We start from the raw sequence: 12,748 nt of genomic DNA, 5'->3' as shown, positions 1-12,748 counted from the left end.
TGCAAAGCAAAGTCAAGTCACCAAGGCAGAAAGGTATTGTAAACATGTATGGCTGTTGTTTTCCATCGAAAATTTGATACCATGAATACATACATTAATAGTAAAATTAAGATTGCTGGATGTCTCCTATAATGGTTTGTGACAAAGTCATTTTAACTGGTTGTATTTACAGTTTTGAATTGTAAAACAAGACATCATCATGATAAAATCAATTTCATGCGCATTTTTCTTGTATAGGGATTCTTGCCAGTTACTGCATTACATGTGTTTAAGAGAAATAAAGAAGATGTTTTATTACACTTATGACTCCAGAACTAGAAGTGGTTGAAGACAATAGTTTGATGCACATTGTAACCTGGGTTTTTTTCATTACTGCTATAAAGTTCTCTTCTTTTTTATAATTGCTCCAATGACTGACAATTTTCCCTGAAAATTGCAAAAAATATAGTTTGAAAACACAAATATCTGAGAGAACTCCTTGACCCTCATGATAGCAATAGTACATTGCCATAAAGCTGTTTTGACAAGCTAGGGGGCGACTTGCAGCGATTTGAAAGCTTTTATCCAATTGGTTGGCAGAATCTCACCATTATAATTGAATAATGAAAATAAACTCCCTAAGTTGCTGTGAATAATGACAATCGACCAATCAGATAAAACCTTGCAAACACGCTGCAAGTCAGCCGCATGCTAGGTGGTTCTTGTTAGGATCAGCTACAATCGAGCTAGGGGGTCTTGACTATATAGGGAATTCAGCATGGTGACCTCGATCTCTCTGGCCTGCAGACGATCGGAGAGTTGTATGAGATTCCTTCTGGGGAAATTTAAGGCAAATTACCACTTTGAAAGTCAGGGATATAGTGTTTCAACAAAATTGTGGGGTTGATGATATTTTTAGGTGAAGTCATGAGCTTCCAGTACACCAAATACACGTGCAGTCAATTCCGTTTGATGCCATATGTGCCCGGGCTAGTATAATGTCTGAAAATTTGATTCTCCGTACTTCACTGTACTGGCATATGTTTACAAGTAAACATTTCATGCAAAGTTGGTGGTCAAGAAAATTTGCTTTGTGAAAAGTTTGTTGTTCTTTTTACAAGCCTTCCGCTTCCGAAATCATTGTCTGGTTATCGGGATCGTAAGTGGCCTGGTATTTGAGTTTGTCCCCAAGGCTGCATGGCCCAGTGGACGCACATCGCCTTGCTCATACCATGAATCGTACACTGTAACAGACTAACTGATTTTCCAATAGTGTTTACATTGTGACGAAAAAAATAGACTACATTTTAAATGTTTCATTGTCTCAATAGAGAAGCAATAACTGTATGGGCTATCAAGTATGTAATTTGGTAGCTGAAAAAGTACTCTCTCTGTGGACGCTGGACTTATAATTCTAGCTCTGATTTTAGTGCGTCCCTGTGACCCATGTCAGGTATTTTTGTGGGACATTGTTGCTAATTTTGCGTCAAAAGACGCAAGAACGCACTCTGGGCAAAACACTGTACGGTATATACATACATACATACATACATACATACATACGTACATACATGGAAATTGCTTTTACACCCTTTTTAAAAAAACTGGAATGCTTTCTCTGTCTATAAATAGACAAGAAGCTAAAAATAACATTGCCTTAAACCTCGGTGCGGGGTATAAAAGACCCCTAACTCATCGAAAATTCATAATGGCGCTTGAGTGACAACTGGCAACAGCAAAGTAGACCGCTCCGTGAAAATCAGCCGAAGCAATTCTCAAACAAACATTATTGGCATACTATAAACATAGACTGTTTCATAAACACGTAGGCCATACAGGTATCTGCAAAGTTTCACAAAGCATTTTAAAATTACGACGATTAGGGGAAAAATCGTTTTCGTAACAAAGGAAATGGCCCCCAGGGAACAGTCGTTCCGTGATTCAAACAATTGTCAATCATTCAGTAACGTGCAAAGGTGTAAACTGGTCAAACATTTGCTGTGCATACGAGAACAATTACGATGTAAACAAACCATGTGTTCGCTTAGAGTTACATGCATATAGGATGAAAACTTTGTGGTTGTCATAAACTATTTTACTAACAAGTGTTTATGATGCAATGACATCGTGGAAGTGTGACTTAGCAAGAGATGAGTCAGTACCAGGACGATGTATTCTTGTGAAAAGTGCATACACTGTATTATACAAAATTGTAGGCAGAGTCCATAGTTTGCATTGACAACTAAACATCAAAGCATGGCGGTAGCCTTCATCATCACAAAGAGAGCCACTTATTTTAAACAGCCCTCCAAATCTACGGCCGAAAGTACCGGTACGCTACAGTCACTTTTGATATAAATGCTAGCCCTGAAAACGGCCGTATGGTTTGTACATGTATACGTGTTCTAACACATGGCAATGACATGTTGTGTTCGGAGGGTTGGTAAGGTTTTGACATACCGGTTGCCCCAGTAAGGTTTGGACTTCTGTTATGAGAATTAAACAAAGCTTGTAAGATATCAAAACATTGTATTTGTCAGTTCAAGGTGAGTGTCATCACCCCATCTTCTTTGAAAGGCTTAGGCATAAGAGGATACATGTGTCCGAGATCGGCTCATTGTGTTGGCACTACATCGTAAGATTTCGACAAAGGTTGGACTTTAATTTCTTCAATAACGAAGATATCTATGAGCCCAGTCCGTGGTTCATCCCCCATTGCTCCGAAAATAAACATAACTTGTGATGAGTTGTCTGGGGTCACCCTCAAAGCAACCGACCAGCTGACCTCGATCGCTTACAGATATCGTGGTACGCGAGATTCATGGAAATCTCGATCCTTCCGTGATGTAGTGAACTTACTTTATTTTTTTTTATTTTAGCAATCGGTCATGACATCCTTTCGTTCACCTATTTCCTACCATTTTCCTGACAGTGTTTCTCTGTCCATTTCAGATCGGTACAATTTGTGATTTCAACATACGAAATTGCCAGCTTCGGATTATTTTTAATGTTTATGTTTATTACTTTCTTGATGATTTTTTCACTATATAGGGCGCCAATTCGGAATGTATGCAGTCAGTAGTCGAATCATTCTCGAACGATGACATGACCCCGAAACTTCAGTAAATCAATGCAGCAAAAACAGTTCAGTAGATCAACTCAGCAAGCTCTTGTTTGATGAAATTGATAGTTTTTCCTTCTTTCTTTTTTCTTTCGCGTATTGCGAAGACTGTACCTATAGTCCGAGCGTGATTTGAGAGCAAACAGATTACGCAGATAATGCAAACGATAGCAACCGTTACCAGCAGACTCATTATGCAGAGCCATGCCCCCAAACGCCCACCCAAACTTGGCATTAATCCGGATCCCGGTCCATTTCGCGGCTGGCTTTAACATTATACAGTCAGTGCATATAATGCCACACATACAATAATTAATCAGTTTCCATGGACACAGTCCATGGCTACATGCCAAGGCTACAAACTGAGACCTGGATGCATGGATTCAAAATGTGACACTTGGGTAATAACTCACCAATTGCCAGCATGCTTTGTTGTAAATCTCCTGACATCTCTCTCTTGATTGACTGTTCTATGTCATATTTACTAATCTTTCCATACTCCTCAAAAGTGGCTCTAAGTTGTGCATAACCTCGAGATGACAAAATCATGTTGAATGTTGATTCATCTGTTCCCCATTTCTTCTCACCAGCATTGTATAGTGCCTATATATTAAAGTGAAGTCATACATCCATTACCACCAAATGTATAGTGTGAAAAGTTAATGTCATGTTTTCAATCTTCAAAGGGTGAAAATCCATTTGCTTGGGTTATTTCTTTTAATTTCTTGTCACATATATCACTTATTCAACAGTCTCTTAATATTTAAAGGGTCTATGACATCCTTACTAAAGTTTTTATTATTTCCTGTCAATAACTCAGCTAAGGGACCTGTCTATGGATTGCCTATTGTGCCAATTTGGACAAATGTGCCCAAATGGCAAATTTGACTCCTTTTCCATTCCTGGTGATCAGGGGGCCACTTCGCACCTCAGCCAAGCAGTTGTATTTGCATATTGACCAACGGGAACAATTGACGTCATTTGGTCTATGCTATTGACTCAAAAGTGTACTTAGCGGTCCTTGCGTAAATTAGACCAAAAAGTCAGCTACATAAACAGTGCTCACAGACGCTAGTAAACACTGGCAAGGAAGCTGCACTGGCGCTTAAGTCATCCAGCTACAGGCTCTTTGATTTTCACCACAGTTATAACAAGTCAGTGCAACTTCTCAGGCAAGTTTTTGAACAACTTTACAAACCAATTATACAAGTGTGGCAACATTTAGATCAATTTCACTGTCCATTCTTATCTGCATATCAGTGTAACAGATATCACTCATTTCAGAAGTTCAACATAATTCACAGTGATGCTGATAGCAATGTAAATAACGACCTACCTCTGCATCATCTTTAGCTTGCTGTGGATCAACCTCATCACTTTCAGGTCGATTCCCTTGAATACAGGAAACCAAAATTCTTCGGAAGTGACCTGATGTATCTGAGATAACATCATCTTCAAGAGACCGTTTGAACACTGGAATGAAGAAATGTATACCGATGTAAAGTTGCAATATTGTAGTGAGTACATTCTTCAGAAAATCATTTACCTTACAAAACATATATATTGTGTGATACACAATTTTTGTTAAATATTACAATCATAATGACGGAAGCTTTATCTTGGAAAGGTAAAAAGAAAACCTAGGGCAACAGCTAACAAGCAAAATTAGTCAGAATTCCTCATTGTTGGATCCCTGAAGAACACTAAGCCTAATCTTCGTTATGAAAACTATCAAGTCTTTCTTATTATTCAAATTATTATTCAATTTTGCCACAGGATTGGTTTGCGACCTTGAACCAGCTCCATGCTTGGACTAAGTTATAAGTGCTCGTAAGATTAAAACAAGCTTTGTGTTTCTATGGAGCTTTGTAACCTCCATAAATGTAATAATCTCCATAAATGTAACATCAACCATAATTGTAATAAAGTACACCCATAAATGTAATATCACCCATAAATGTAACAAAAATCAACCATAAATGTAATAAAAACACCAACCATAATTGTAACAAATGGTAACCATAAATGTAAAAATACCGTCAAGGACAGTGTGCTCACATTCGGTTTGAATTGGTCCATTCGAGAAATATTTAAAGAGGAAAGTCCCCTACAAAAGGGGGATTATGATAAGACTATGCAGATGTGACAAGTCATCGTTGATGACACAGTCCCCGCTTGCTAATGGGTACTTTGATTACAGGTCCTGTGATAAAAATACTTTGATACAGATGGCACTCAATGGCCAAGAATGAGTTCCATTGTGATGAAAAACATAAAACCAATGTAGACCACTATCCTAAATGTCCTTAAATGAGTCAACTGGGAATTAGTTGACAGGATGTTGCAAAACATTTTTTCATACTATCCTAACACTAATAGATTATCACCGGTACCATATTTCATAAAGTTTAATGCAGTATTTACAACACTATGAGATCAACATCTGTATCAAGTTTCATCAAATTTAACGTTGTATTTGTGGATATATCACTCTAATTAGGAAAGTTCATTACATATGCAATTACAAATTAATTAAAATGACACTGATAAATGTCTTTTTCACTGTTGAAGCAATGTGAGCTTAACATCTGTACAAAGTTTCATGAAATTTGATGCAGTATTCTTGACATATCAGCCTAATTATGAAACTTCAATAATTGACATGATACTGCTACATGACGTGAAACAAATTGACGAGCATGTATGAAATATGTCAATGTCCTTGTACTAACTTTGAATGATACTGGTGGAAATATATCTGAGTTATGGCTCAGTATGAGAAAATTGTAACAAAATCGCCGCCACGCAGCGATATTTGATCTTACCGTTTAAAAAATCAACATGTATATGTATGACATAATTCAATGTCCAGTTACAAACTTTGAATAAAATCAGTTGAGACTTGCCAGAGTTATGGCTCTCGACATGAAAAAAAAACATAACAAAATTGCCACCATGTGGTCATATCAGACCTTATCGAGAAACAAATCAAAGTACATATTTATATCAAAGTACATATGTATACTATAAGTCAATGTCCTTGTACCAACTTTGAATAAATTTGCTTGATACATGTCTGAGTTATGGTTCAGGACATGAGAAATCATAAAAAAAAACGGCCACAAGGCGGCCATATTGGATTGTATCACAAAACAAATCAATGTGTATATGTATGACATAGGTCAATGTCCTTGTACCAACTTTGAATAAAATCAGTTCAGATATGCCTGAATTATGGCTCTGTACACGAAAAAATCATAACAAAATGGCTGCACAGCAGCCATATTGGATCATATCACAAAACAAATTGACATGCATATCTATGATATTGGTCCATGTCCTTGTACCAACTTTGAATAAAATCGGTTGAAACATGTCTGAGTTATGGCGCTGTACATGAAAAAAATCGTAATAAAATGTCTGCCTGTAGGCCATATTGGATCGTATCACAAAACAAATTGACATGCATATATATGACATAGGTCAATGTCCTTGTACCAACTTTGAATAAAATCGGTTGAGGTATGCCTGAGTTATGGCTCCGTACATGAAAAAATTGTAATAAAATGGCCGTCTGGCGGCCATATTGGATCGTATCGCAAAATAAATCGATGTGCATCTGTAGGTCATAGTGCTATGCCTTTGTGCCAAGTTTGAACAAAATTGGTTCAGCAGTATCTGAGAAACTGTTGATGACGGACGGACGGACGGACGGACGGACGGACGGACACACGGACGGGACCCAATCTATAAGTCCCCGCCGGACTTCGTCCGCGGGGACTAAAAAAGCCACGCTACGGGTAAGACGCACTCGATTTGCTCCGAGATTTCCAGAAATTCGACGGGTTAACGGCGTTAATTTCCGTCCAATCTCATACATGACACCTGTGAATGTATAGCGACTGCCTATATGTCGAAAAAACGTTGAAAAACACTGTTATTTAATACAGAGAACGCATATTTTCACAAAGCGTGGGTCCAGAATGTCTATTTGACCTCTGTTCTAAATGTTAATGTATGCTGCCAATCATGATTACTAAAATTCAAATTGCGGCCTGGGCGATCTTGATCCTTGCGGAGCACAACTAACAAAGCGTACTGACTTATCACTAAAATCACCGTTATGTACCTAAACATACGCATACACAGCCACATACAACGTACACGATAAGACACATGTAATGAACAAGCAAGAAGCGGCATTTTCTTTTTGGAGTGATTGGTGGTCTTGAAAAAAACGTTTTGTATGTGTTCCTGTAAAAAGTTATGAACATTGAGAGTCTTCACACCTCGTTTTGAAGGCAATCAAAATTTCATTTCTTCCTTCAGGCATCGAAACTGAATCTTTTCACTCACATTTTGAGGAAGTACCTTTGGCATTGTGACAACTTTGGTCATTGTTTATATCAGTTGATTCAATTCAGTTGAGCTGAGTGGAATGGAAATTTCAGTGTTACCACTGTTACTGGCTACGTAAACATTGCGTTGTAGATCGATCATCCATACTCGAGTACTCATCGACGACGACCACGGCCCTGCACAGCTGTCCTGGGGGAGTCATCAGCGTCATTTATTCTTTACCAATGTATTTCAAAATACTTGGCTGACCATTGTCACAGATTACTGGTAGTTTCCTTTTGTTGAAGTTTCTGGCTTACATATCGTGAACAGCAAGCAGCGTATATAGTATTCAAATATACAGGCTCATCTATGGAACTACAGACAACTTTTCCACTACGTCTCAATCACATGTCATTTGCATATTACGAAAGGTCGTCGATGTTTGCCGAGGTTACCTATCCGAGGTAACCGGATATGCAACCTGCGCTTCTATACTTCGGGTCATGCTGTTGCATACCAAACTCTAAACTGGGGATCGTAACGTTTTAAATCAGTTTTACTCAAAATTTCTTCACCCTTTTCTGTGATTTGTTCGAAATACCAAAATTACACTGAAAATAAGCTTACGAATGAGTGAAGATTTGTTTTTCAAAGTCACAAGTTTTTTTTTCAGTTGCAAGCTGCGTGTACCCGGCCGCGCGACGTCTTTTACCAGTGACCGGCTATTATCTACATCACTGCCAACCAAAAAAACCATAAAGCTACAAACAGTAGAAGGTTCTAACTTACGATTGCTTACGATCACAATCTGCTGCCGTCCTTAGAGACTATTTTTTACATCCATGGCTAGAATTTCCCCTTATTGTTTATATGTCTAGTTTGCACGCTTGTACCGAGCACGAGATGTTCAGGGCTAGATTTGAACTCAATACAGTGCCCGAGGAAATTCTCTCCTGAACTAAGTCAAGACCTTCGTTTTCTATCTTCCTTCTGAAGCTTGTAATAATATGTCCATTTCAACTACTGGCTTCAATCACAGAGCCTTCACATTCAAATCACCCGCTGCTGTTGTGAGAAAGTATCCGTTCCATGTTGAAAGCCGGGGTTGAAACCAGGGGGTTGAAAACCGGGTCCCGTTTGAAATCGCAACAGAATATGCACACATCTACTTAGACGCAAAAAAGTTAGCAGAAATTCAGAGATGTATTGAAAGCCATACATCGTTGCTGTTTATTGAGTAAATTGTATGATGGAAATTCGTCTCCGAACTCGGCGATACATGAGCGGCCCATTCTGTTTCATAACTTCCTAAAGTATACATATATTTCTATTGCATACCACAGCGGTCATCGCATCGCTGTCTATCGAACCACAAAACGACTGTGATTTGAATTCAGTAAATTTTGATTGGATTCGAACTCAAAACGTACGGCATACAGTCACCTTAGTAGAGAAGAAATCACAGTCAAGGAAGGTCTGTCGACCAGACCACAGCCCCTCGACCACTCCACAAACCCTAGTTATAATGTAGTCTTGAATCATGTGAACCCTACACACTTCCGTAATATTCAGACAGAGGTGATAATCGGTAGTTCCTGGTGTAAAAGATAGTTTATGTTTCTCTGATAAGCCAACGACTAAGCAGGTGTTTAACCATCCCGCCCAGTGTTTGCCAACAACCAACGTCACTACGACGTTCAACTTGCCTATTGTGCGCCCACGGCGCTGGATTTTCCTCTTTAAACCAGGAAAAAGAAGAATGACAAAAGCAAATAAGGTCTCCAACTTAGGTACTGGAGGTCATCTTTAGGAACATGCATATCAACTTCTATAGCAATGGGACAAGCAGATCCTAAATACATAAGCAAATGTCAACCACAAAAAATAGACAGAGAAAGTTTGATAAAAAGAAAAGTTGGGAGTGGGTAAAAAAATGTACAAGGGATCTGGTAAAAAAGTAATGCTACCTCATCAATCTTCTAGACCCTACCCCCTCCTGAATATCAAATGTTCCATCCCTTGGTATAACATGACGCCAGATGACAGGAAATGTATTTACAACCGTGGGGAGTTTTTAGTTAATGCCATGAGTGTTATCATTCTAATGTAAACAGCACTTAAGTTAGTTACAGATAGTGAAATGCCTTCCACTGTGGGCGGTGATTACAACATCTGGAATTATCCTTGATCCAAATTTCTCATCAGTTCTTGTATGTCTTACATAGAAAAGTTGCAAAAATCGGTCCACAATGAAAAAATTCACCTCAGCTTTGTTTTCTGGATCAAATTTTCCTACAAATTGATACCAAATATGACAAAATTATGTTCACAGCCTTCAAAACGGTCTCACAACCTATCCTGGGTTGGTTTAGTTCATTTAAGGTCACAAACTGAGAAAATACCTAAAATATACAAATTTGGGGGTTTCCCAACACTTTGAGCAGAAAATTTATCTAATAACATCCCTTGGGACTTTATACCAAATTACAAAGCTATCAAACAAGTAATTTTGAGAACAAGTTTTCTTGACAGTATTAAAAATACAAATTTGTATATTTCAGGACAATTTCCAAATATCTAACTATTGTCATCTCTGTACGTCTGTGTACCAAATATAAATTTAAAGCTGTCTGTCCAGTGGTTTTAAAAAGAAAATACTGTTTAAGATTTTTTGACCAAAAATTACAAAATTGCTCCAAAATAGTAATTTTCCCAATTTTGTCATAATTTCAACAAATTAGAAGAGTAACACCCTCGCAAAGATCTAACCAAAATTTGAGAGCAATTGGGCAGGTGGTTTCAGGGAAGAAGAATTTTTACTTAAAATGACCACCAAAAAATTCAGTAAAAATTCAAAATTAAGGATATCTTCACAATATTAATAAAACTGTATAAGGTTTACCTAAGGTACTTGCACACAAATTTTCAAAGCAATCAAAACAGTGGTTCTCGAGATATTAATTCTTGACCATTTTCACATTTTGTAAGCTCATTTGCATAATTTTGGCAATGCAGACTTCATTTGAACAAAATCCTATCTATAGCCCAGGATGCATCCACACACCAAATACCAAGCTGAAATGTGCAGCGGTTTGTGTGTTTTTGATGTTGACGGACATACTGTACGTACATACATACATAGATACATAGATACATAGATACATAGATACATACATACATACACATACACATACAGACGCCATCGACTCCAGCTTATAAGATAAACTCACATTGGTATGACCAAATGTGAGCTAATAAAAAAATCACCCATAAATGTAATACTTGTCAACCATAAATGTAATAAATCTATTTCGTCGTTACAATTGAGGAATTAGCGATTAAATATTTATCTATGTAATAAGGAAAGCAACTCCACACATTATTCATATCTTAATTGTTTGCGTTTAGTGTATTTTGTATATTTGAAAGTGTATTTATGTTTCCTTGTTTTGTGTACAGAACTGATTGGCCATGGCGAGACACAGCTGTAATCTGAACATCAGTGCAGTCTCTACTCCAGAGTGGAGGAGACTGTATAACACTACGATCCTTCAACGCCGTTTTTTCTAAATTTGCCGTACTTTCTTAATCAGTGGCCTCAAATGCATCTTCAGTGGATAAATTGTGTGGAATAATCGATAGATTGTCTGTATTCCTATGTTGTCCCACTTGAAGTTTGTTCCTTCACTGGGGATGCTGGGATGTCAAATTTTTTTCTACTCTGTTCAAGGTAGTGATCGTATTGTTTTTACTAGATTGAAATATAGATATATGTTCTCGTCAACATGTTTTGTGTCGTAAGTTTCTGTTATAAGGTTTTATCTCTGTTATTTGTTCTAAGTCATCTGTCATAAACTTTGTGTGGTATCACTGGTTGATGAGTTATTTTGACGCTTCCTTATTATGTAATTAACAGTGTCTAGAACTGCTGTTCCACTTCCATTATCTAACGGTTTGATCAGTACCTCGCTGTTTTCTGATAGTGTTCTCAAAGTATTCTATTCTGTGTTTCGAAAAGGAAACCTAGTTTCAGGAAAGTATGCAATAACATTACACTAGTCTTATTAAAGTTATTATTTACTCAGGGCATTGATAAACAAATGATCACATATGCAAGTTCAAGTTTATTACATTTGTGGTTGAGTTTTATTACATTTATGGTTAATTTGTTTATTACATTTGTGGTTGCAGGTTGTTGTAGCCTCCATAAATGTAATAATCTCCATAAATGTAACATCAACCATAACTGTTAGTAATAAAATGCACCCATAAATGTAATATCACCCATAAATGTAACAAAAATCAACCATAAATGTAATAAAAACACCAACCACAATTGTAATGAATGGTAACCATAAATGTAATAAAAAAATCACCCATAAATGTAATACTTGTCAACCGTAAATGTAATAAATCTATTTTGTAATTGATTTTCAATGATTAGCCCTTAGGGACCTTGTCAATAATACAAACACGACATGATCACTTGTTGAACTTGGAAACATCACATTCGGACAGAACAGTGCACAGTGTAGCATCTGTGACATCGTGACACCGCGCCGAGCGGGTACTGTACTGTCGATTGATACTGCTCGCGATTGGAGTCATCTCTCGATACACAAGATCTGTTCGAATGTTGTTATTCTCAATGCATCGTGTAATTATTTGTATCAGTTGAATCGCATTTCGAACCAATGACAATGACAGCTGCCTAGACCCTATACGTCGCTTACGGCCTCCGTCCCACTCCCAAAAGTGGGTTTTGCATAGCTGAGCACATCGTGTACCTAGCCCTGCGTACAGGTCTGTGTTCCTGGCGTTATACGGCCTCCACGCCTTATAACGCCGGGAACACAAAGACCTGTACGCAGGGCTAATTGTGTACCCAGGCGAGGCGGGTGTGCTTGAAAACGAAACTCAGTACGAGTTTGGGATTAAAAATGGGTTGTTTTTTGTGGAGAAACTGCACGCCGCAACCGAGGTGCTGCCAGCGATTTGGCACAGCCGTGCTACGCAGAGCTAGCTTTCACCCAACAATGTACATGATGTACGTGTCAGTCGCCAAAGCAGCTTCAATCACAGACAGTAGAGGCCCCTCTGTTGTATATGCTTCAATTTCGCGATCACCTCGACAATAACATGACTGTCTACTGAAGTTTATCCCTTCATTTTCCTCTGTTTTGACATTTCTATGCCCACAGGCTTTGGGCAAGTCTACATATGGAGGTACAAATGAGACGAAAAAAATCAGCAATTATAGGTCTTGTCGTCGGCTTCTTCCAGCTTCTAGGCATTTGAAATGCCCAT

At 38.0% G+C, this 12,748-nt stretch overlaps 1 protein-coding gene across 3 annotated transcripts in view; it reads right to left on the bottom strand.

Moving 5' to 3' along the window:
* Nucleotides 1–12,748, bottom strand: part of LOC139122130 (uncharacterized) — a 121,313-nt gene that overhangs the window by 13,372 nt on the left and 95,193 nt on the right. For all 3 annotated transcript variants that reach the window (XM_070687539.1, XM_070687538.1, XM_070687540.1), the window contains 2 exons: nucleotides 4,437–4,573; nucleotides 3,514–3,703 (listed from right to left, as the gene is read on the bottom strand). In XM_070687539.1, coding sequence (XP_070543640.1) covers nucleotides 3,514–3,703; nucleotides 4,437–4,573 — 327 coding nt within the window. The remainder of the gene's footprint in view (nucleotides 1–3,513; nucleotides 3,704–4,436; nucleotides 4,574–12,748) is intronic.

Source organism: Ptychodera flava, chromosome 21 (assembly GCF_041260155.1).
Source record: "Ptychodera flava strain L36383 chromosome 21, AS_Pfla_20210202, whole genome shotgun sequence".
Lineage (NCBI taxonomy): Eukaryota > Metazoa > Hemichordata > Enteropneusta > Ptychoderidae > Ptychodera > Ptychodera flava.
The sequence above is the reverse complement of the archived record's forward strand: the minus strand, read 5'-3'. Positions and strand labels throughout refer to the sequence as shown.